Source organism: Uloborus diversus, chromosome 1 (assembly GCF_026930045.1).
Source record: "Uloborus diversus isolate 005 chromosome 1, Udiv.v.3.1, whole genome shotgun sequence".
Taxonomy (NCBI): domain Eukaryota; kingdom Metazoa; phylum Arthropoda; class Arachnida; order Araneae; family Uloboridae; genus Uloborus; species Uloborus diversus.
In genome coordinates, this window is record NC_072731.1 from 71,393,239 (window position 1) to 71,420,628 (window position 27,390).

At 31.5% G+C, this 27,390-nt stretch overlaps 1 protein-coding gene across 1 annotated transcript in view; it reads left to right on the plus strand.

Annotated features, from left to right (window-relative positions):
* Positions 1-12,310: 12,310 nt before the first annotated feature.
* LOC129230383 (myosin light chain kinase, smooth muscle-like) overlaps positions 12,311-27,390 on the plus strand; it is a 42,114-nt gene continuing 27,034 nt past the window's right edge. Inside the window, exons 1-2 of the mRNA XM_054864785.1 lie at positions 12,311-12,478; positions 23,559-23,608. Coding sequence (XP_054720760.1) covers positions 23,575-23,608 — 34 coding nt within the window. The 5' untranslated portion in view covers positions 12,311-12,478; positions 23,559-23,574. The remainder of the gene's footprint in view (positions 12,479-23,558; positions 23,609-27,390) is intronic.

The following is a 27,390-nucleotide window of genomic DNA, read 5'->3' on the forward strand; positions in this document are numbered from 1 at the left end:
ACAAGAGCGTGAAAAGCAGTGTATCTATAAGAAAATGAAAGTATTTTGAATATAAGTATTTTAAGAAAAGCAAATGGCAACACAAACTTCTGCTGTAAAAGTGCTAAATTGATGAGGAGGTGCATTTTAAAAGAGAGAGATATTTTTTCATGCGTTTCTGTTAATTATATTTATGTAATAATTTGTAAAGAAGTGTAAATAATTATTTATACTGAAAACGTTTTAAAAATGTGTTGCGTTTATGTAATTAATGAATTTAAACTTGTTCATCAAAAATTTACAATCAATCTGCAGAACTTTTATGTGTACAATTTGTTGAATGTGATGTGTGTTAGTTTGAAATTTTTTTTTTTAACTCAGTAGTATCAAGACTTTATGTTTTAAGGATAGTCTTTTCTCAAGAAAGAAAAGTAGGAACTAAGTAAAATCATACAAAATTAAAATGGTAATCCATAATTTTGAGAAAGAATCGTTTCTATATGCAAGTATGCAGCTTTACTGTATCGGTTTAAAACATAGTTTAAAGCTTCTAAATACATCAAAAAAATTCTGTTGCGAACTTTTAGCTAATCGAAAAAGTAAACTATGCAGTACGCAAGTTCTATTAAATTGATTTCCATGTAATGTTCTTATAACCTTTGCGAGACTAGATCAAAGTGGTTCTTAAAACAGAGCGAGAATTTCTGTACTTTTTAAAATGAGTATTATTTTCCAAAAGCGAAAAAAATGCAATATTTTTTAAAACAATATGTAAAAACTATCTATGCACTTGTCTTGAAAAGAGTTAAATAACTATCTGATTACTAAAGGGCTTTCTTTGAAATAAAAACTAATGCTTTGCTTTTACTACTTCTTGAATTGCGACTGGACCTTCAAACTTAATTATGAAGCTTATTAAGTAGCCTGTGTAACTTATTTTGTGAACGAGTTCAGAACTGGAAATTAAATTTTAATTGTATTTACGAAACAAACAATAATAACACAAAAAGTAAGCTTAAAGAAAATAAGTTTAAATGATTTGACCCAATTTTCATTAATTTAAGATGTTTAAACAAAAGCAGACTTTAAAAATCAACATCGATTTAATTCCCTTGCTAAGATTAGGTACGTCGAATGTTGCATTTGTACGCATAGACAAATAACTGATAAGGTTTCTTTTGGTGCCATTTCGTTTGTATCTGTAAATGAATTGTAGTGAGACTGATTAAATTTTCGGGACAGTACTTAGCAAACTGACACGTAATATATATCTTCCATAATCAGTTGATCCTGTTCATAGTTTAGTGAAATACTTTCACCAATATCATTGTACCGAAACACAAAAAAGAATGCTATATTACTTATAAAAAGTAACCTTATTACATCATTTCATTTACTGTACAGTGTACAATGTGTTTCTGTATAGTTATTTAATGAGAAATAAATATTTGATTTCTAGAAATGTGTCCCTTTAATAATTTCTGATTCATTGTTCTGATTTTTTTTTTTTTTTTGATAGCAAATACATCTCACTGAAAAATTGAAGGACCTAGTCAATTTTGAAAGAAAAAAAAGTTTGATTTGTCGTACCTATGTTCACTATATCGTCAAAAGTATTGGGCCACTTTCAAAAATTTACATTTTTACAAATTTCTCGAGAGATAAGAGACCAATTGTTATGTTGCTTTCATCACATGAAAGGTATGCTTCATCTGTCATTTCCCGATAAAAATTAAATTACCCATGCGTTTAGGGGCCAGCAACAAATTGCGAAATCAAAAACAGTTTTAAATATTCTTTATCGTAAATTGCTGGGAATAAGCTATAAGCTTCAGAATAAAATTTACTCACTATGTAGAATTATTTATTAAAATTTCAGATTATTTGACAGCGCACAAGAAAAATATAATACGAAAATTTGAAGTTAAAATATTGAAAAATTTAAGGAAATATGAACGTTTGTAGCAATTAAATTTCATTCGCGCATGTGCGAAGAATGGCAATTTATAATCTTCATAATTTAAGACTCAAGAAGATCCCTCAACTGGTTTCAGAAGAGTTCAATATTTCAAAAATTTTAAGAGAGATTGGCGATTTAAAGACCCGAATTGTATGGAACACGAATCGTAATGGACCGTTCGTACCTGAATTCCTATTTTTCAAAACCTAAGTCAAAGTATACCGCGGGCCTTATTGCAGAAAAATATATTGCCAGCATGTTTATTAATTGTTTCAGTTTTTTCAAAACGCACATAGTGTAAAAATGTTGACTTAGACTCATATGTTGCAGTTCTAGATTACTTAATATATTTCACTCCTTCTCTTTTTAAGCTGCTTGCCGTTAACGTTTGATATTAACATATAGAAACACGAGTATATTTACAAAAGAATCTAAAATCTCAATACTCTTTAAATGCTTTGCGAACAATTTTAATGTCACGAAATGTTTTTGAAAGAAAAAAGAGCAATTCTTGAGCAACATAGAAGTAAAAAGACACCATTCTTTTTCCCGCGAAGTTGTCTTATACTTTTGGCACTTCTTTTCTCCCTCGCTCTTGAAGGCGTTTTGAAGAACAGCACAGACGATAGAGGGATTGTGTCAAAATAGAAATGTTAACATTTATCGGATTTGCGTACTCAACCAATTTTGAAATCCGTAATGAGAAATTTTAAGAAAAAAAGCGTTGTCTTTTTTGTTCGGTTAAAGTTATTTTTTTCTAAAATCCTAATAAAACTTAATTCTCTATTAATAATAAAATCATTTGTTGCCGAGAAATCGAGGATGGAGTTTTTCTTTTCCACTGAGTTAGGCTAATGCAGCCAGGAGCATGCACAGATACGGGTCCCCCTTCATATTGTTTACCCCTATGGTCCATACATATATTTCACCCTTCATTTTAAAATTCTCTGGCCCCTTTCAGGCTCACCCCCGGGCCAACAGGTTCCCTTCTCCCCCCCCCCCCAGTAAACGCTTCCTGGATACAAAAGCCACTTTAAATTTGTTTTTTGTTGGTTTCACATTCCGGCCGATTTTCGTATCGACCAAACTTGCTCGCCTGTGCATCTGTCATTGTTCAGATGTACATTACACATAGCACAATTTGTAAATGAGCTGCTTAAGTACCTCGATTTCAAAATTAAACCTATTTACGGCCGATTTCAGGTCAAATGCTCGCTAGGTATAAAAGTTTAGTGATTTTGAACAAATAAAATTTCGTGATTATGCAAATTTTTGTAGATTTTGGGATTGTGTTAGGTGAAAGGTTTTTACCAGACGTCTTTACTTCCGAAAGCTTACAATTTCGTATTGAAAAAGGAATTGCTTGAAACCCTGAAACACGTGTATGCAGTAATCTGAATATTTGTTATGCACAACGTTGCTTATTTCCTGTTACTTATCGGCACAAAGGTGTTGATTTATTTCTTAAAGAAGGTAAGTGTTTAGGTTCTTGCCTTTAATGAAGAAAATCTCATTTTGGTATTATGACTATAATATTGTATTTTTTAACTTTAAAGTTAAGGTTAAATTTGCAGTTCCAAAGCTAAATTTAAAAACAAACTTAAAAACAGTGCTGTGATTTGTTTAGCTAATTGAGGACCAATAAATATTTTAAATTAGGTCACAAAAAAAAAAAAAAAAAAAAAGCTGAGTTGTACAAAAAACGTCGCATCCTCTTCATACCGTATAAATAAGGCAAGAATAATAACATTCAAAAATATACTTAAGTGCATCAAACAGTAAAGTTCGATTAGGGAACGGTTTAGACATCAAATTGCTGTTCAATTTCCAAGAAAGAGTAGAATTTCTGAAATAGTCTTTTAAAAGAAAACTTACAATGTTATCATTAGTCTTAATCCAGAAACGATGCGTATCAATCATTTTTTTGCTTAAATAGCAGAAAATAGTAGATGACTCCTCAAAGCTGTAGTTATCATTATTATTTAGTTATTATTGTTATTATTTAATAATTTTTCATTGTTATCATCTGTCTGTGATTTGCACTCTGAGTGGGTGACTTCGAGACTTGTTTGTACTGTTATACTTTACTTGACATCCCAGAGACTCCGACTACCTGGCAGTAGCACAGTTGGGATTTAGACAGTTTGATTAGTTTCTGAGGAGATATTTATTTAAAACTAGCTATGTCACCCGGTTTTGCACGGTCTACCTTGCAAATAAAAGTTATGTCTAGTGACGCGTTATCAACAATCAGGCTTGAACAACAAAAAATTTTAACAATAACAATGATCCACAATGGATTTCTAATTAAAGGCTTACCTACATTTTAGCGCGAGATAAGTTAAAAACAGTTATAATTCACATTCAACCTTGGAACACACCTTGGAACATTGGAACCAATTTTGACTGATACAGAAAAAATAGGAGTTTATATCGGTTCTTGCGAGCATTTTTTCTTCCTCAAATTGAAAAAAAGAAGCAATTTTCGGGTCTTAAAAATAAATTTCGAACGGTTCGTTACTTTTTTGGCGTTCGTAGCTACGTTTCTTCTCCGGTGTCCACGTACCTCCCTGCCAAATTTGGTCGAGTCCGCCGCAAACAGCGGATTTGTATAGGTTGGATTTGTAACATATATACACAGATATATACACACTATAATATTCTTTGTTTTATTCATATAGATTTTTGGAGGTACAATAAATTTTTGCAGCAAGAAATGTAGTAGTTAGCGTATGGAGGAACGTCTATTATACAACAAATTTGAATAACAAGGGAGGGGGAGGTACTGTTTCATTTGAAGCAGATGCTATTGCTAGACTACAAGACTACATGGACTTCCAGCTTCCCCCCCCCCCCGCCTAAATTCGAAACAAACAAGCAAACAAAAAATATACTTGGGCCGTATATATATATATATATATATATATATATATATATATATATATATATATATATATATATATATATATATATATATATATATATACACTGGTGTGCAAAAATTAGCATATCAGCTGAACGAAGAGGCAGAGCGGACAGAGAGACCAATCAGGAGATTGAGTAAGGTGATGTACGGTAGCACATGCGCAGATATGCAGGCAGACGTAATGGGGGAGTGTCTGACTAGTATAAAGCATGTTGTCGGTGTAAGATCAGTATTTCGGGCAGAGAGATTGCACGCCTTATAGCAGTTAAAATCACACCGAATTGCTGCCTCAGCGAGAAATGGCGAATAATCAATCCGTTAGACGACATCTGGATGCTTTTACCCGAGGTCGAATCATTGGGAAGTTGGAGGAAGGCCGCAGTGTGACAAGTGTGACTGCAGAGTTCGGAGTTGCTCACAGCATCGTTTCACTACTTTGGAGACAATTTCAAACTACAGGAACAGCTATCCGGGGGTTTAGTAGTGGTCGTCCACGAGGAACCACACCCGCAGATGACCGGTATATTGTCTTACAGGCTAGAAGAAACAGGCGGCAGACAGCGGGAGAAATCGCTAGACACACGACACAGGCGACTGGACGACCGATATCGCGTTTTACAGTGGCCAGAAGACTGCACGGTGGTGGTCTGTTTGCACGACGCCCTATACGGTGTGTACCTCTAACGTCTGCTCATAGGAAAAGGCGTTCTCTGTGGTGCCGGAAACACCGGAATTGGAGAGACAATGAATGGGGACGAGTACTCTTTACAAATGAGAGCAGATTCAGTCTGAGTAACGATTCTCATCGCATACTCATCTGGAGAGAGCGAGGAAGCCGCAATCATCCCTCGAACATCACTGAAAGGGACAGGTATGGAGGTCGCGGTGTTCTCGTTTGGGGAGGCATCATGCTTGGTAGTCGTTCAGACCTTCACATCTTCGACGCAGGTTCAGTCAACGGGACCCGTTATTGTAATGAGATTCTTCTTCCATATGTGCTTCTTTTTAGAGGCGCTATGGGTTCGCAGTTTCTTTTCATGGACGACAATGCACCATATCATCGCTCAGTAGCTGCCGAACAGCTCTTAGAGAGTGAGGATATTGAACATATGGATTGGCTGGCACGATCTCCGGATCTCAATCCCATCGAGCATGTATGGTATTTTCTGGGTAGACGCTTGGCAGCTCGTACCTTACCACCAGTAACGATTCGGGAGTTTTGATTGGCGCTGCAAGACGAATGGGCAGCAATGCCTCAGCAACTCATTGACACCCTCATTCTCAGCATGGGCAGACGCTGTGAAACCTGCCTAGCAGTCGGGGGAGATCATATCCCCTACTAAAGACCGGACGTTTCTTGCTGGACACCCATCACAGGGATGTTTCGGCCTTCAGTCGAATTTCGCTCCATGCTACTTTTTCAATAAAGCTTCTTTTTATCCCTCTGATTTCTCTTTTAGTAAGTGTTGCTTACATTACACATGTCCTTACGTATTGGGGATCTTCCGGTATTAAATGTGTTGATTTGGAAAGCTTTTGCACAAAGTTATATTGAAAAAACCGTCTTGTCCTTAATTTTTGCACACCAGTGTATATATATATATATATATATATATATATATATATATATATATATATATATATATATATATATATATATATATATATATATATATATATATATATATAATGATACAAAGTTTCTCGTGCTCGTGCTATTGCTGCTGTTAGTGAACTGAACAATATTAGCAAATGTAAACTTATCGCTTTGCACGAGCTTATAACTTTGTTAATGGAGTAGCATATTCTTTCTTTAGGAAATAATCCTCGATATAGAAACACCTAATTTTTCAGAAACCCGGTTTCAAATTTTCAAGTTTAAAGACATCTAAAAAACTGGCTTTTAAAAGTTTATAATGTTTGTGACTGGTTTTCTAAAACATTTTGCTGTGCGTCAAAACATTGTTCAATCTTGATGTTTTATTTACATACTTGACATCATGAATAACATTGTTCTCAATGTTTTTTTTTATAGAAATGAAATATTTCACTGTTTAACCAAGGTGCAATGCTCTAAATAAAGTTAACAAGCACGTCCTGTTTTTATTTCCCTCCTACCAATAAACACGTACTTGTGAAAACATCTACGGAAACTCATTTTAATTGTCGAAAAAACAAGCCCTGATATTTTCAGAACGCAAATCATACCACATGAGACCCTTTAAAATATCGTTAAGGGAATTTCGGTTTGTTTATGCAGCTTCGCGAAGAGACCTTTTTTTTATTTCGTTTCCTCTTTCGTTTGAAGAAAGTAAAACTGGGAAAGAGTCTCGAGAGATGAAACTGTAAATAGCTGCTGGCCTAATTTCCTGGGTCGTAGAGCATAAAGCGCAAGTATAATAGGATAACAGCTTGCGTGGGTGCTAAGAAAATAAAGACTTTTGTGGAATGTAAGAATTAGGAAGCAATTTGAAAACTCCAAAAGAAAATAGTGTAAAGTGACGGCCTTTACTTAAAAATACACTGCGATGGAAAGATACCACCCCATTTTCATTTGTCTATAACGATTACTTTTCTGTTAATATTTCAATTTTAATGTCGAAAGTTTCGATTATCACATTTTTTATTTAAAGTGCTTTGCCCTTTGCAGTTTGTAGGCATTTTCAAATGCATTTAAAAAATATTTTATGCATTATATGGGGTGTTTCTGAACTCTTGGGAAAATCTTTAAATGGTGATATTCGACATCAGGGCAAAAAAATTTAATGGCAAAAATAGGGGTCCCAAACGTCTTCCGAAGGAGATATGCGCCATTAAAGTTTAGGGTTCAAAATTTGAAATGATCATAAAAAACGGAAAAATTGGTCGCTTCGAATGCGGTTTTCGCTAAAATTATTTTTTTTTTATTAATATTTTCTTGAAAATAAATTTTGAAGATGTAGTCTTAAATAATCCGATAGAGGGCGAGACTTTGGTCGTTTAAAACGAACTACCGTTAAAACTACCGTCGTTTAAAACGAATTTTTGACAATGCACAGTTCTTTGTGCAGAGGAGTCATTATATTTTAAGGGCTCTCTTAGTATTATTTAGAAACAGAAAACAACAATTTGCTAGAAACAAAAGGGTATCGATTAAATGTTTTTCCTTATCTTCATGCTTTATGTATTATTTTAACTCCCTACCTCCCCCTTATTTTATTTTTTTATTTTACAGTTTATCAAAAATGAATAAATAACTACACATATAAATGGAAATAAACGAAATACACACAACTTAATAGTGAATTTCAACTTACATTAAAAATATAAATATATATATGGGCGAAAGCAAATCCTCATCGGCATATGCATTATACACCTGCATTTTTTTTTCTTTTTTTTTGATGCAATGTAACCATTTAAGTTTAAAATAATCCTAAATGCAATGAAAAAAAAATTATGGAAGTAAAATATTTGTGACTTCTTAAAATTTATATTAATAAATTAGAGAGTTTTAAACAATTATTTTAAACTATTTATTGTTCTTCAAATTTTAATAGTAAATTCAAGCGAACAAATGAAGTTGATTGAATACATATACTTTCATTTTGTTCTCTCGGTTAATATTGATTTATTAAAATGTATTGCCATTACACATCGAAATTTAATTTAAAATTATTTTAGCAGTAATAAAAATACTTAGTAATTATTAAATTATTAATTATAAAATTAAATTAATTGAAACAAATTAAAGTTAATAATTTTACCAAAATTAAATCAATTTATTTTTTAAATATGTTAAAATATATTTCCTTATTTTTAAAAATCTGTAAATATTTAATTGTTTATTATTTTGTTACTTACTTGTATTTAACCTTTTCCGTGATATCAAAATGGCTTGTACGTCACAGAGTTTTATTCCAAATAAGGCAAGTAAATATTATTACCAGTGTAATAATTACATTTACGCTGTTCTTCCTTCAAATTCTGTTAAATTTTCACTATTTCCGTTTTGTGACCTTGATGCTTTGGTTGCGTTATGTTTCACTGCTACGACAGCGGAAAAATTAATGTATTTCATCAAAATGTGAAGATTTTTACTGTCACAGCTGCTTGAAGATCTGCATTGGCTCTACCGAGTTCCATAAGTGCACTCGGATGTTTGCTCAGCCGGTACTTTACTATCAGCTTCATTAAAATTATCGCGCGAGAACTCTTTTATCTAGTGCAACACGAACTTCAAAGCAAAAAAAAATATATCTTCTAAATGTTACTTAAATTATTAAATTTGTTTTAAATAAGGCACCACAGTACCAAAAGATATATATTTTTTCGTTTACTTTTTGAAAAAAAAAAAAAAAAAAAACTAAACCTATTTTAAACACGTTGGTAAAATGTCACCATTGTTGCAGAATTTTTTTCTTATTAAAATTAGAAGTTAGGTTAGGTCACTATAGGGTAAGCAAAGCATCACAAAGCATCATAATATGCAAAATAAAGTTTGAAACACTAGTCAAAGCAACACAGAAATTAATATACAAATAACTTATTTTTTACCTTTCCTTTGTAAAAATTACCATACTACTGCGGAAATCTGGAACAAACAATGACATTTCTGCAATGACCGAGATTATTAAATATTTGTCTAAAATACTTAATGCGTCTATTAAATACTCTTGATACACTTATTGAAAAGTACTTAAAACAAAATTTTTCACCTACAGTGGCATTCAGGAAATTTTGTTGGAATATTTTCTCGTTGTAAGCATGCTATTAAGTAAACATATGAAGTTTCTAAAGACATATAAAATCTTTCTGTTCCTCATAGCATTACAGATTTTTCTATCATTACTTGTCGTATGGTTTTTTTACCCCATTGAATTTGATGCATTCTGCTTTTTATCCCCCCTCCCCTTCTGCATCTTTATCTCTCTCTAACTCTCTCGACTAAAATATTCATTTTAAATTAAAGCATTGATTTAACTTCGAAGAGAAAATTAATACCTTTATCAGACAGATTCAAAATTAGTCTTTCTTTTCAAACGGCGTCTTGTTTCAATGAAGGTGCATAAATGCACCTTGTGAAGGTGTATAAATTTTAAATAAAAAAATAAAAAGGCTCAACCACTGTATTTCAGTTCGTATAAACATTAACATACGAAAAATTGAATATAACATTGAATTACAATAAAACTACTCATTTTCAAAATTAAACAAGAAGTACCTTCCTGATCTAAACGAGCCTTCATAACCGCACGCCCAATCACCTTTTTAGTATATAATCAATAACCTCTAGATTAGCTAAAGCTACAAATTATGTCAAACATATCTGTTTAACATTTAAAGCTGATTTCTTCGCTCATCTAATTAAAGAGATACGTAACAAAGTAGTACCATCTTTAAAACAATGCAGCTTATTTTTCCCCGTCATCGCTTTTGAAAAGAAAATAAATTCACAATAAAAAGCTTATTAAATGAAATACATTATATTTTTTTAAAAAAGTCTGTTATTCTCTTTTTTCCTGGTAAAAATTTCGATTCGATTTCGAGTCACAACTGATTACAACTGTATTTATGTCGAGGACTGCACACTAAGTGCCTTGCCTGCATTATTTTTTATACCGATAGATGGAAGCACCATCACCGGATCGAACAGTTAATGAGAATTTGGTACTAGACCAGGAGCTAATAGCTACCTGGTGCTAGCACCCCCAGAGGTATCGTTTCACTTAGAAAACATTGAGACCACGAGCATATTTAACGTCGCCCAGTCCCCTTTAATGACGACGGTGGATTTTCGACCATCGAGGTTCGAACTCAGGACCCTCATGCCCCGAATCCGATACTCTACCGATCGGGCTACCACGGCCCCCCTGGTAAAAATAAATCCCATGTGAAAATTGTTTCCTCCGTTACCAAAAAATAAATAAATAAATAAATAAACAAAATTTTAGGAATAAATAAATAATTAATAAAATGTCTTTCGTTAAAACATTATGGAATCGGAATTTTCCTTTATTTCTCGCTGCCAAAAATCGAATAAATAAATCAAAATTTTAGAATGAAAACCAATACAAATAGGAGTTAAGCCCCGCTATAAAAACACGACTCCGAATTCGGGGACAGGGGCCTAACTCCGACTCTTGTAAACCAAAATCAGTCCATTCCGACTCCGACTGCGCAGCGTTAGCAAAAATACAGAACCGTATGGCAGGTGACAAAATCCAAGTCCGACTTTTGAAACTTAAACCTTTGAATTCGGGGGGAGGGGGAGTGGCTATAGGGGACACATGTGAAAATTTTAAGACACTTTTTAAAATATAAATTAAAGAAATATGTTTTTGAGAAATTTCAAAAATTTCATGACACAAAGAAAATACTATGCAATCAATAAAACATTTTTGCTTGAAATCGATCATATTTTTTGAAAAATAAGGAAATGATAAAAAAATATTCAAATGTGCCCCGATTTCCCTTGTTTATCTGATATTTAACTTATAATTTCAAAATATATCAGAAGCTTATATTTGCAAACTAATATAAAATGGTTGCCTTTTGCCTTGAAGTTACTTTGCTTTTTACAACTATTTATTTTTTCTAAAGATGAAACATTGATTAATAACTAGTTTTTTAACTATGTCCTTTCTTTTCACACGAAGTATGGAAAAACTTCTTTAACTTAGAAAACACTTTTGCCAAGCATTATAATTTTATCGACAAAAATGAATCTATTGTCATATTACAGCTTTAAATTCATTCAAACGAAGAATGACACATTTTTTTTTCTTTTATATGATTCTAAAAAATGTAGACATTGTGCATGATATAGCTGCTGAGAACACCCTATCAATGACGTTTTAAACACAAGTCTATTATTTTAAAGTGTTTTTAATTTTTTTTAATAACATTTATTTTTATTAAAATAAAAAAAATAAATTAAATTAAACGTATCTAAAGTTACAAAAAATCCAGAAAGCCTTTAAAACCATTTAAATGTTAATGGGTGAAAATTTTGACACAATTTGAGATTATTTTGTGTCAAAGCAGAAGTATTGTGGAATATTGCCATAACAAAGAACGCGTAGATAGTGCTACAACATCCTTTCAAATGCACCCTTATTGCGCAGTTAAAATTTAAAATCTGTTTTGAAAAACAGTTATGCAAAACAGTTTTAAAATAACTACTTGGCTCTACATTAACGAAACATTTTTACAGAAAATGCTAAAAACTTTTCCACTTTCTATTTCATTTTAAAAATAGTAATTAAGTATTTTGTTCATCAGCAAAATCTATAATTATACTACCAGTTCCAAAAAAAAAGAAGCTTATATAAGATTTTGTCTTCTCAACTTTTTTGCAATAAAAGCAGATTTTCGTAGGATATGTTCCTCATTTTGGATACATTCCCCCAAGTTGACGTCATGCCAATAAGAGCATGCGCATTACATTCATAACGAAACCGGAGGTTGCAGAGCGTTTTAAGAGCTGGTGGAAGTTTTAAGTGTTCTTGTTCTTAGATGAATTTGAAGTTGTGATCATGTATTACATTTTTTGACGCCGTTATGATGGATGCATTTTGCTTTTAATACACGATTCAGATGAATGTGGAAATAATACACGATTTTATTTAGAAGTAAGTGATTTATTTTTTGCATGGCGCTTTTGGCATAGGAAAACGTAAACACAGGGTTAAGCTGCGTTTTGAATTTTATCCTCCTTGAGTCATGGATGGAAGAATTATATTTTTAGCCGAAGAGAGATGTTGACGCGGGCTTTTTGTATTTGATATTTTCCTCGCTGGGAAAAAATGCTATATATGTTAAGCATTTATCGGTCTTATGTTATAATTTCACTGCAATAAAATGCTGTGGAGTGAATGTTGAAAACATGTTGACATGCCGTTAAGAACGAAATTAAATATATTTTTTTTTTTGCTCCCTTAAAAGATTGATTTTTTATTTAAGTTATGAGCATTATTACTGCACATGACATAATAAACCGTATTATTTTGACTATCATATTTTTATATTGTGTTTTTATTAATCTGTTGGATCGGATAGTTCTCTAGAAAAGTGCAATTTCTTGTTTGAGGCTCATATAAACCTTAAAAGGTGTTTTTCATTTCTTAAAATTATGTTTTGTTACAGATTAAAGACAAAATAACATTAATTTAACGGTGCCAAAATATACTTATTTATATGACGGCTTAATATAAGAACTAAAATGTGATTAATATCCACTGTCTCTAATCAGAATTTCTATTTTCGAGAGTGTGTGTATACAGCAAAAAAAACTACGATGAACTTTTAAAATGCTTTTTCAATACTTCAAGAATTTTAATTTAAAATGAGGTTTTTTTTTTGGCTTGATTGCTTCCATTAGTATGCATCGTGAACAATTAAAACTTGTTTCCAGCATTTTGCGTCATTACCATCCAACAGTTTTACGGGCTTCCATAAGCACTAGGCGAAACTTACAACTCAAATAACTTGTTTTAGTAGCGGCCTTTATCAACTTTGCAGATGAAATAAGAATTTTGTGTGTAGAAACTTCCAAGTTTATTGATTTTTTTTGCATTTAATATCAAAATATAGTTAGATCTATATTTAAGGACTTTCAAAGGACCACAAAAAATCGCCTTTAAGTAAAATGCGTCATTAAATAGAATGCTTTTAAAACTACAGTGGAGCACCCGGGACCGCGAAAAGTCGCCTTTAAATAGAGAAAGTCGTTAAATAGAGTGTCGTTAAACAGAGAACCAACTATATATAGAAAAAACTAAAGCTAGTCATTACCATTCAGGTACTTTTAACGTTATGGTGCAGTTTTATTTTTTATGCTTGTATTCAATGAGCCTTTGTTCAAATTAGAAACAGGTTCAGGAAAAGCAGCAAAACGAAAGTAGCCTAGTCTTTTCTTCTTGAAAAAGACTAAAATTGCACCCTTTTTGATAAGTTTAAAAAATTGCAAAATGGAGTGCAAAACAACAGTTTTTTTAAGAATTGAATGTATATACAGTGGGTTGCGAACACAATATGATTTAATTTTCTCGAAATAAATATAAAGCTGGTGTTTCGCGAGTAACTTAAATCAGGGTTAACGAAAACTTCTTACCAGCAACACGAGATTTTTCGCGTGCTCGGAAAGAGTGATGCTTGGGGCATAAGTATTGAATAAACTAGCCTTTTAACATCACTGAAGGCGGAAATTATTACTCAGTAAGAATCTGAATCTTGCTTTTTTTACATTCTAAATGCGAAAGTTTATTCAGTAACTAACAACTATTAATTCTCATAGCGCTGCTTCATTTAAAGACAGTAAAAATGGGAAAGGAAAGAGCAAGCTTCTTACAATTTGAAAAATAGGTTGGACATCGTAACAGTATTTTAAGTAAAATATCGGAGCAATTTTTCTTAAACACAGCTTAAATGAAGCTCTTTTTGTAGGAAACGGTAAACATATGTAGTTAAAGGATGGTTTGCATAGTTTGAGGGGCTATTCCTTGTGCTTAAAATATGAGTACACGTTTATCAAAAATTCGTATACAAACCTTTTTTCTTAACGCGAAATTTTGACTTACGCGAGGAGTATTGGAACGTATTTCTTGCGTTAGTCAAGTTTCCTCTTCATATGTATAGGTATATTGCAGCAAACTTTTTCTTTTATTTATTTTGCTGCAATAATACATTGAGTTTTTCATGTTGTATTACTTCGTTTCACATTCTGCTTGTAACTACATAAATAAGGGAGGGTAGCCCAAAGCGGGTAGGCATTCGTATGCCCCCCCCCCTCCTCATGGTTTTAAGCGGCGATGCATACGTATGTCGTGTTTACATGAACACTCCCAAGTTTTAATCAGTCCCAGCGAAGCAGCAATTAAGCGGCATGGCGCAACCAGATTTAAAATTAAAGAAATGACACATTTCCAAAAAAAATGAAGTTTTTTAACTTGTGATTAGTTGAAGACCAGCTTATTTTTTTGATTCTCAATAATATTACGTTATTCTGACACCATCCACCTACAAACTACGATAGTCATTTTGTTTGTTTCTTTTTTAAATTTAAGGTTATAATTATTGAAATAAAAAACGTGCCTTTGGGCAAAGTGGGTCGGGCAACACGGGTATAGGATTCAATCATATATTTATTTATAATTTCTTGACTCGTGTGCCGACTTAGATTTTCTTTTTTAAATAGGATAAGTATAACTTTAAAAAGTTGTTTTTTAGAATGGCAATTAATTAGTCTATTAATTTAATCAGTTATTTATTAACGTTTTATAAACAAATGTGCTGACTTTAAATTGGATAAGTACAACTGTTTTATATTTTTTTAATATAATGGCAGATAGCTGGTCAACTTTTTAAATTATTTATAACTTCAAATTTGATTGGCAAATGTACCAAACTACAATTAGTTAAGATTGGTAACGCTTGGTGCTTATACGCTTTGGGCTCCCTGGTAGGGCAAGGCGGGTTTTTCAAATATTTGTAAAGTTTAAAAATAATTAAATATTGGGCTTGAAATAATACAAAAGTCAGTTTTTATTTTGAAGTTTATGAACCCTGCTGGGAAATAATGGCGAAATTGTTGCCATAAAAACTCAAAAACTACAATTATTGAGAGTTTTTTGAAAACCTACCCGTTTTGGACCACCCTCTCCTACTACGTACCTAGAAATGAAAATTGAACAGACACATTATAAATATAAGAATTATTGTCACTAGGGCACTAATTTTAAACTACATTAAACATTTTGGAGAACAAAGGAAAAAGCTGCAGATAAAAATTTAATCATCATTATGTTTTAAAATTATTAATGTTGATAAAGTTATGGCTGTTAGCAACATCATGAAAAAAAAAAAATCACTATAAAACAACTGGTTACACGTACATACATGAGTACCAATCATATATTTTTAGTACTGACAAGAAATTCCGTCTAGAACTAAACAAGCCTACTTTCCCGTACACCTATATCTAGTTTCTAGTATCTGATCAATGTTCTCAAAAATAGCTAAAATCACAAATTGTTTCAAACATAAATTTTTAATATTTTAAGCTGATTTCTAGGAATAAAATACGTTTCACTCATCAAAAAAATTATATGCGTAAAATTAAATAAATAAATAAATAAACGAACAAATTACATAGCAGCACATTTTAAACATAACAGCTAATACATTTTTTTCCATGAAAAAAACTCTTTAACCGCTTTCAAAAAGCAAAAATAATAATTAAAATTAATAATCTCATTAAAATAAGTACCTGATATCAAATAAAAATTAAATAAAATAAATTTTTAAATTTTTATTTTCCCCCTGTTGCCAAAAAAAATTTTTTAATGAATTAATGTACTTTTCAAAATAAATAAAAACAATAAAATGTCTACTTAAAGAAATTCATTGTCAAAAAAAAAAAAAAAAAAACGTCTGCGCATATATTTATGTAGAAACGTAAACGACTTTGAGTTTATCCACCGAAAACTTAATACATAAATTAAAACTTTAGAGCGAAAATAAAAAAAAGTCATATTGATAGTAATTATTTCGCAGTTAAAACCATGGCTGCGGAGTCAGAGTCGGAGTCAATCTCATTTCAGGATAAAAGAGTCAGATTCGGGAGCCAAAGGTATTTAATTCAAAAACTCAGAGTTGGATTCGGTCATTTCCCTTTGACTCCGTCACTCTGACAATGTTTGTAGAGTCGGAGACGAACCTATTTTTCGGACAAAGGAATTGGAGTCGAATATCCAAGAAACGGAGTCAGTCATTTCTCCTCCGCATATAAATTTTTGCCAAAGCTATGAAGTCAGAGTCGAAGAGGGAGTTGTAGTCCGACTAATTGTCGGGCGCAGGAGTCTGAGACGGAGTCAGGTGCTCTAGAATTCTTAGAGTCGGAGCCGGGACTTTGTCGTCAAACGCTATTTCCATCAAAATTTATTTGAAATAAATCCGCCTTCAAGTGCGGAATCTACATTTACTTTCAGTTTCCCCGTAGTCGCTAATGTTAAAGGATATGAGTTGCTCAAAATTGAACGGAAAATTGTTCAAATTAAAAAGATATTTTATATTCATGTTTTTCATCAAAAGCTTTTTGCTTCAAAGTTTGTTCGAAGCAAATTCGTCTCTAAGTTCGAAATTGCCTTGATTTTCCCTGTAGGCGCAAATGTTAACTTTTTTGAACTGTTCAAACTTGATCGAAAACTAATTCAAATTAAAAATTTAAATGTAGGAATTAAGTGTCCTTGCTGAGATTTTTCGAACAAAAAAAAAAAAAAAAAAGTTCGAATCGGACTATTCACTCAAAAGTTATTAGGGACAGGCGGAAAGACAGACAGACCGACAGACATATTTCCCCATCTCAATACCCTACTTTTGAAATTTTAATTTTTCGATATTTATTTAATTACTTTTTTTTAATTTTTGACTTTTTTTTTGTTTTTCGCGATATTTTCAAGATGCATTAATAGTACAGTAAAAGTAGGTCAAAAAATGGCCATACCCAAACATCCTCCCCCCCCCCCAAAAAAAAGTTGAAACCTGTTGCAAATTACTTCTTACCCTTCCGGAAAGAAGGGGTAAAAGTCCCAGCACTTTCCGAATCGAGTTTTGCAGGAAAGGGCTGGGAGCAAAATATCCTTTTCTTAAATAAAAATAATTTTTATTACTTAAATACTCAAAAGTCACAGAAATCATACTATAATAGAAGAGTAATAAACTCTCATAGAAAAAACATGCTAATTAATCGGGGTGCACAGGCGGGGGGGGGGGGGGCTTCCATGGCGCAGATTGCGTCATTGGAATTTTTAAGGCAGTTTTTTCAAGGGGTATTTCTTTCTTTTTTGAGGACTTTTATTCTGGATGTGTACTACATCACACTTCAGGGGTGCGCCATCACTTTAGGGGGGGGAGCTGATTTTGCAATCTAAATTCAACGATTGCAGTGAAGTTCACGAAAAATTTTCACTGATTTTAAACTGATTCCGAAGTACAAAATACCACACAATGATATAATAATGTCAGAAGGATAATTCTAAAAGATCTAAGCAAGCTCAGTAATCAATTCAGTTGTGACTGGAGTTACTAAATTGTCAAGAGCGCTTTAGCGATATCTAAAACAAAATCCCTGTGTAGCATCGAAAAAGTCCAAATTGACTGAAGTTTCCCTCTTTTTCTTAATTAATTTTCTTCAACTTTTCTTATAATCATTTGCCGTCACCGTAACGGGGGATAAACCGAAATTGCCAACGGTGTGAGTTCTTGTTTGCAAACACCAAAGCTGCCTCTCTTTTGCGCAGCCGGTTATGTGAATTATGCTAAATATGCGCACATATACTTGCAACACTATATGAAACTTTTGAGTACATTATGCGATAAAAAAAATTGGTAAAGTTGTCACGTAAGTTACCCAACGGTCCAACGCAGTAAAAAATTTAAGTAGTTCAGAACCTGTAGTGATTCAACGGTAGAAGAAGTCTTGATGTGTAAGCCCAAACCATCTTTCACACCGAATGGTATAAACAGTAAGGATAGAATAACAAATTGCTAAAAAACAAATTGCAGTTATGCGCTGATCCTCCATCAGTATTCGATGCATTTGGTTTCAGAAGGAAAGAAATCCTGTATGGTTAAAGTGTTATTGTCTGAAGCAAAAGATCCATCAACCATCACAAAACAAACAGCTGGTGTCATATATGTTGTAGATGGAAGATACCTTCTCGATCATGTTTTTTTTTTTTTTTCCCGGTAATGATTTGCAAGCTTCAAGGAAATATGCCAGCAATGCAGTATATAAGTGACTTGTAATTATAGGAAAGTTTTTTTCATTTTTGATGGGTATTAAGAAGGATAAAGTACCACAAAAATATCATCTACGAGTACGTCCTATTACAGCTGCCAAGCCTTGTGCTTTAGAAGACTTTCTGCGCGTCATATCTTGGGCTTGCACTGAGGGGTTCATTGGATATAGTGAATGTTTGAAAAGTCTGAAAGTAAACTGAAGTGCTCAACTATAAGCACAAACTGTGTTAGACATAGCTGCAACAAAAACGATTTTGCCGAGGATCTAGATTCCAAAAAAGATCTTGATAACGAAGATTTTTTGTTACAAGCTTAAGAGAAACTCTATTGAAACAATCTAATTTGAAAACTCCAGTTCTGACGAAGGGTTTACCTCAAACTGATGACGTATTTGCGGCGCATGCCTCAAATACGTCATCAGTTTGAGGTAAAATATTTGCGTATGCATATTATAACGCAAATTAAAAATTTTGATTTTAAATGCTGCAAAAAAGTAATATAGGACGATTCTTTCGTTACGTGTGTTACTTTTACATAACATTTTTCAACTTTAATGCCCTTTATAACAAACTTACTGGCCATTTTTCATAGTTTTCTCAACTAGTTGTTAAATCTTAATGTGTTTTAAGTATGTAAAAAAAGTTGAAGATTCATACTACTTTTTTGTTGTAAAAAAAATTCTGAAATTACGTTACGTGTGTTATCTTTTATAAAACTAGATATTTGAAACTTTGTACATACACGTTTAATTCTGAAATATAAATGAGTAAAATCAAGATTTGTTTTTTATAGAGAGATACATTATCAAACGTGTGTTTAGGTATTTTTTTTTAAATTTTAACAGTGAATATTTTTTTTAATTTTGTGATATTGGTATGTTACGTGTGTTAACAGAACGTTACGTGTGTTACCATTTTTGAATATAACAACTGAATCGTCACAAATACTGCACAAAAACATTTAATTACTTGAAATTTACTGAAGGAAACCAATTAATTTTAACAATTGACGCAGATCACGGTTTGGGAAGACAATTTTACCGAATTTTTTTTTCACTTTGACGTGTGTGACTTTCTGACGCTGTTTCTTTGAAAACAACAATAAAAAATTTAATGATGTTTTTAAAATATCTTTTATTTTCTTTTAGTATGATAATGAAGAATATCAAGAGTTGTTTTAATGACAATATTTTTATTGTGAATAATTCTGAATTTCCTCATCAAATTTTAAAGCATTATGTTTGTGACTCAGAAAATGAAAGAAATGGAATGAACTGAAGCTTTGAGTAAAATGAAGTAATTTTTTTTTTTTTACATGTGTATTATGTATTACGTGGGTTAATATTATTTGTAAATATATTTTTTGAAGCGCTTACGTTTCCAGTTCAAAATGAATATTGTATTGAAATTATGTACAAATGTGCCTGAAGAGTTTTACGAGTGCGGCAGCATGTGAAATGTTTTCATTCAAAAGTCATTTGAGTACAAAAATATGATTTATTTAAGTCAATTTTAAATCACGTGAACTAAATGTCCCCAAGATTTTTTACTAGGGGCGCCCAGGAGGGTAGGGGTTACGGTGCAGACTGTGCCATTGAATATTTTAGAGGAATTCATTTTATAGGGTTTTTTATGCCATTTGGGAACAGAGAGTTGCTCTGTAGGATTCCAAAGGGATGGGCTATCTTCTTTGGAGGGATAGTAACCTTGGTGGTAAGTTATGTGGTTTGGATTTTTCCGATTCACATAACACAAGTCACCTACTTGTGTCTCAGTAACAGCCTTTGTTTTATTTCATCAATTATCAAAAATCACTATCAAATCCGGTGCAGATCATTTGCATTTGCATGCCATAATTTTACATTTCCTAATTGACATAACATTCATTCTTTTGATATCTGGAGTATATTTTACATTTTTTTCACAGGTAATCTTCTAATCACTATTAATTTGATTAAATAAAAATACTTTGGTTGAATGTCTAGGATCCTATATTATATCAAGGAAATCAGTTGATGACTGAACTTTTATGTTTCCCAATTTACTGATACTTTTCTGCCTATATATATAAACCCAATATTTTACCTTCTCTTCCACTCTTACTGACATCTTTGTCATACATGTTGATAACAAATATTTAACTAAAATTCTTTTTTAGGTATGGAAATAATTTTCCTTTTGGTTATCTTCTCTTTCCTCAAGTACAACGCTTTTTAAGCTCATATTCATACATTAATAATTATTTAATTTTTTCACTGAGGCATAGTTTTAATGTCAGCACACAATATTTTTAGATGAATCATTTACAACAACCTCACCTTAACTTTAAATGTAAAGATACAACATTTGAAGAAAATCATACAAAAACGTTACGTGTGTTACCTCCTTTGTGAAACGCTAATAAAAATTTTCTACCAAATGTAGAAACATGAAACTTCAGGTATCTGACTAACATATCAAGTTCCTTTATAATATGAGATATTTTTCTTTTAGCGCGTTAATTTAGGTTAGGAGAAAAAAATTACTACTTTATGCGTTACGTGTGTTACCGAAAAAAAAATGGTCTGAGTATTTTCTAGGGTTAACATTTTATTAAAAGTCTTAATTTCAAGTTTTTAGCTCATAGTTATAGTAGAACATTTGTTTTAATGTTATTTCATAGTTTTTTCAAGAAAAAAAAATGATTAAGAAACATATGGCTTTTGAACTTATCTTTATAACTATGCTTTTTTTAATGCTGTCTGTGTGCTACCAAATATGGCCAAAATCTCATATAAAAAATGTTTTTAGCATAAAAATGATGCTAAAATTGAAAACTCTGCTGACATATTTTATCTAAAAAACAGATTTGTTTTCAATTTATGTAAAAAAATATTTTAGTATGTCAGGACCTTTTTCCTGGAATCGCACTATATTAAAAAGGGGGGAAAACAGTTCAACTGTGACATCAGAGAGGGGGGTGGGAGGGTGTACTCTTTAAGTATATTATTTTGTTTTGGGAGTTGAGCTGCTGTTCTTGGGGGGTTGACAGTCCTGATTTAATGCATTTTAAATTCGTATGAAATAATACTTTTACTTGAAGTGGAAAGAAGGGGGAATTGGAGTATTTTATTGGGGGGGGGGGGGGGCGCTGTAGCTTTGGGAAGAGGTACGCCATCGCATTTGGAAGATAAATACACTTGATTTCTAACTTTAACTTTGCTTTAACTTTAACTCAATGAACTAACAAAGAACAAATGATTAAACCTCAAGTACTTTTAATGCCAATAAATAATGTGTGCCAAATAAATCGCCAACATGCGATTTTAACGCTGAAAAAACGTTTTAAACAAAATTGTGGGAACTTTCTCCGCACCCTGTATTAGTAAGTTAATATTTTAAATAGTTAGAAACATAAGACGTTCACCTAATGGTCTATTTTACATCTATTCATTTTCTTTTATTAGCAGAAGAAAAAAAAGTTTCATAAATTATTTTTCAAAAAGCCGTTCTTCTTCCAAATCGGCTCATGATTTTGATAAAACTTTACTGTTCAGCAGTTATACCGTGCTGTTAAACAAAAACTGGCTTTTTATTTGCGTTCTTAAATGTAAAGCTAATATTCTGAATGGAAACAGCACGTGGGAAAAACTCAAGTAACAGTAATACTGAAATCTTTAATTTACCTCCAGTTTATTTGTATACATTTTACAGTTGAACACGTTTAATGTGCGTTAAGTCAAGTTCTTTGATGTTTTTATTTATATATATATTTTTTTTTCGAGTAGTTTAGGAAAGTAGGGAGGGATGAGATACTTGGAGTTATACTTATAATAAACATTGTTTTAAATTCTCGACTCTTGCATCAGATGGAACAACCATACTATCATACTTGCTACTGTAAATCATTTTAACTGAAGGATTGTGTGGATTTATCTCAGAAAATAATATTTTACATCACTAATAGTAAATTACTTCATTTTTTCTTGGTTATGTTTTCAGGGGCATGTCTCATCCCTTAATTACTGAGATTAAAATATTATGCTTTATTATGCTTTTATGGTATTTTAAGAGACAGTTTCGTAAAGTTGACTCTGCCTAATACAGTTGGATTCATTAGTCGAGAGCCGAAATATTTATTGTTTGATACGAACTCATTAAAGTAAGATGTTAGCTAAAATAAATATTATTAATTTTCAAGCTTTATTACATCAGTGATGTACTGTCCTTGTCCTTTTTTAAAAATATTTTGGAAAATATGAGTGTAGTTTAATTTTCAAAAACATGTCCTCCCTTTTATGAGGGTTTTATAAGATTTTTTTGTAGCTATTTTTAATGTTTTTAAAACTATTATTGTAGAAATAGAAAAGAATATTGTAAGAAATATGTATTTTTAAAATCCTCCCATCACTCTCAAGCAAAGTTTTAATTTTTTTGTATTTTAATAAAATATTTTCTCCCTAAATAAATAATAATCAAGTTTTACAAATGTCTTCCCAAAATAATTGAACAACTGGTCCGATAGCGAACTCAGCATTATATTAAAACGGGTTGGGGACGTTACAAATATGTAAAAGAGCAGTCAACATTTTGTACTTAGAAATTAGTACAATTGTATAACAGAGTGCAACAGGTATAATAGTACAAATGTACTGTTTTACACTTTGTCTCATTTTACTCATGTTACAAATAGTTTATAATTAGCTGAACGTTCTAGTCCATCTTCATTTTCTTACAAAAATCATTGACCCTTTCTTTATAATCTGAAGTACCTGAACTATTCCCTGAAGTTAAAGATTTTATGAATGGTGATATAAGTAAACTAAACTTATCTGAACGTCAAGCATGTTCTTGAAAAGTGTACAAAATTATTTTATAAAAATTCCTCAGACTGCAGTACTCTGTATTTTAAAGTTCATCCTTTATTTTGCAGAAAGAGGCAAAATAGAATGATATATGTGGATGAAACAGAGGAAAAAGATGGTAAGGAAATTTATTTTTTAATATATAAAAAATATTATATTTAATCTCAATTTTATGCTAGATAGAAATCTTTTGTTAGAATAGCATAATTATTATTAGTAGGGGAGAAAGGGGTAGAGTGTGACAGGGAGAAGAGTGAGACACAACAGTAATTTATTTTTATTAGGATATTTCCAGCTTGATCAAGCTTTTGGAAAGTCAGGTCGACAAACTGTTATATACTGTCGACATACATATTATGGAAAAAAGTTTCCCTTTAACGTATCACGTAAGAAAAAAAAACTATGTCATCATAGTTTGAACCCATCAAAATAAAATACCTCCATTGTTTATTGCACTGTTTCTAAACTGTTAGATAAACTTTACAGACTGGTGTTATTAATCTTACATTAACCCGAAGAGCCTTTACAGAAGTCCTCAGCTATTGCAAAAATCCTTTTCTGCAAGATACAGAAAAATGATAAAGTGATAATAATAATGTTATTATCTTTAAAAATAGCTGCAGCCAAAAGTAACACTAATGATATGCACCACAATATCGAAAATCATAATACTTTTTTGAAAAAACGCTCAGAAACTAAGCTCGAATCTCCCACTGATTTAAACTCAAAATAAAAGTTATAATAACAGTTCTAATAGGAAATACTTAAATTATTGACAGTGAAGACTGCCTAAAAGTAATAATACGCATTAATATCAATTACATTATTATTATTATTATTATTATTATTATTATTATTATTATTATTATTATTATTATTATTATTATTATTATTATTATTATTTTCAAAAATGATCATCTCTCCTTGATTTGAAACAAAAGATAGAAAGTTAGAATCACCATTTCAAAAATGAATGCAAACATTTTTGATACTAAAGTAAGATTGTCTTATATTTCGGACTATAAAAGTTTCCCTAAATTTAATAAACGTCTTATGTACTGTATGACCTTTCGCTTTTTATTTACACAAACATGATTTTGATATGTTTTGAATATAATATTTTGAAGAACTAAGGTAAAAAAAAAAAAAGTGGATCAACAAAAGTATTTAAACCTAATGATATTAACAAAATGCCACACATTTACAGAAAAAAATGACTTTTTCTCATTATTTTAAAACTTAAAAAAAAAAAAAAGTGCTGACATCATCGCATTTAAGTTTAGACACTGTCAACGGTTTAAATGATGTTTTAATTTGTACTTTAACACTCAAAGTAGACTTATTCTTCTGGGCAATACAGCACATTGGATTGTTTACTTCGCTCATAGGTACGCTTTTTTGGCATCCGAAGAATCTTTTTGGCAACAGTTTTATGAAAGAACTCGGAACGACGTCATTTCACTTTGGACTTACGTCATTCTGTCATCCAGACAACGAAGAATTTTTACGTTTATAGTTACATGTCTGACTGATAGAAACAAAATTTAAAGTATGACATCTGCCAATGGACTTCCTTTCCAAAGGGTAACACGATACATTTTCCTTTTTGAATGACTTTAAAAACTCATTAATTTTATATGTTACATCTAGTGGATATTAGTTCCCGAAATGAAATGTTTGGCGACAGTTAGATGACAAGATTCAGTAAAATGAAAAATGGAATCTTAATATTATCCATGCAGTGGTTCAACTTAAAACGTTCTTCTTATTTTTCAGATTTTGTTTAAAATGTTATAGTTGTACAGTTGTATTTCAGTTTTAAAAGAAGATCTTGAGAAATACCAAAAATGCACAAATCAGAATTTAGTTGAAAATCTTAATACACTTTTTAAATGTTTCCTTGTATTATCTATCCATATTTCCGATCCAAAACATTGAACAATTCCAGGACAATATTACTATGTTAACTTTACGTTTTTGAAGTAATGCTTGTGATAAAAATAATCACACTATTCTTTTGGTTTACGTACAGTCAGCCTTTACAGTGAAACGATGATGCTTATACTTTGATGAGTTTTCTTAAATATTGTTTCTTACTATTTACTGTACATAATTTTGCATTATTTTGCTATTATTATTTTATGTTTTTTACATGCTTTTTTAAAATATTCCCCTTTTATTTTAAGCGTATTTTAATAGGAAAAAGTTTGTAGTGCAGTATAAAATAACATTTTGAAGTAGAATAAAAAAGACATGTTATTTTTAATAATTAATTCATTCCTCTAGAAGTTAACACGAAAAGTTTTCTTTGAGTCATAATGGTCCCAGCCATAATTCTAGCGTTAAGTTTTTATTTTATAAGATTTAGAATTGGAATGACAGTATTTCCACACATTAGTGTTCAAAGTGATAGTTTGTAAATAGTCTAAAAGAGACGCAATAATTAATTTTTCGCTGTTCCTACCCAGCAGTAGCCTCGTTTTAATGCCTGAAATGAAATATTGCAAAGCCAAGACCCATAAACTACTTAGATGTTACCTTGCAAACATGAGCAATTATGTCTTCAAATCATTTGTCTTCCGACTAAAATGGTTGCTAAGAATTTGGATGAGTGCCCGACGATCCATTTTGAAATTGTTTTGCTGCTCTCTGAGGTTACAATTTTAGAAGTAAAAACTTACACTGAGAGGAGAAGGTAGAGGATGATAATGTTTGTTTTTCAAGGAACTCTTGAGCCGACGAGAATTATTATTATTGTGACCTTGAAAGTAGGAATGCACTGCCACAGTTAAACACGTGTTTAACGGTACACGTTAGTTTCACGTGTTTAATTGTAGCACGACTCATTTTAGTAGACGATTCAGATTAAAATTTGTGAATGAACCTAATATCAGTAATGATCATAATACAACTTTAAGTCTGCTTAAATGATGTTATTTATAGTAATGTTGTACTTGTTAACAAAACTGACCTAACAAGACATTGAAGAGTATAATTTCTTTTTTTTAACCATTTACTTTTTTCAATCGAAATCTTCTTTGCTTTGTTAATTACTGTGCTAAATATCGTGATGCAGCTTTTGTAGGAGAAATATATTTTTATTTGTTTTCCATCTCAATATTATTTCAAAAAGCAGTTATATTTAAAAAATTATGTTGTTACACTTAGTCTATCAATTTTAAGCATGTTCCACTTTTTGCCAAAGAAACAGATGTCTATCTTGAAAAAATGATTCGAACTTTTGAAAAAATATGAATCTAGTCTTACTCTGTGAGAAAATTCTTCTTTCTCATACGCTTGTGTAACTAAAGTTTAAACTATCGCTAAAAAGAGCTATAAAAGAATGATAGAGGCCATATTGTGAAAGGCTAATACATACTTTTGAGGTGAAGAAACGTGGGGCAAAATAAAATATCTTGGGTCTTGCAATACAAGAAAACTTAGTCTTTCCATTTAGTACAATAAAAAAAGGGATCGGACCCAAACATAAAAAAAAAGGGTAAACCTGTTGCAAGTTGTTTATTACCCTCCGAATACTAAAAGGTATAAGTACATCGGTTAGTATAGCGATATAATGGGAAAAAACACGGAATCAACTCCTTCAAAGTTTCAGTAAAGATATTAAAGTTGGTTGAAAGGGTGTGATCTAATAAACACTACCATTTAAAGCCCCAGCTTTAATACAGTCCTCCAAAATTTGAACACTGGAATGGTGCTTTCTTTCTCGGATTTTTGAGCTATAAAAACTTCTCTGACAAACGTGTCATCATTGCATTGATGTGAATCTTTTTGTAAGAAGTAGTGAGAGAAATTTTATTAACACTTTGGGTATGTTTTTTTTTTCATAAAATGAGTAAAAGCTTGCTAATTGTCAATATATTAACGGAGAATTACAATTAA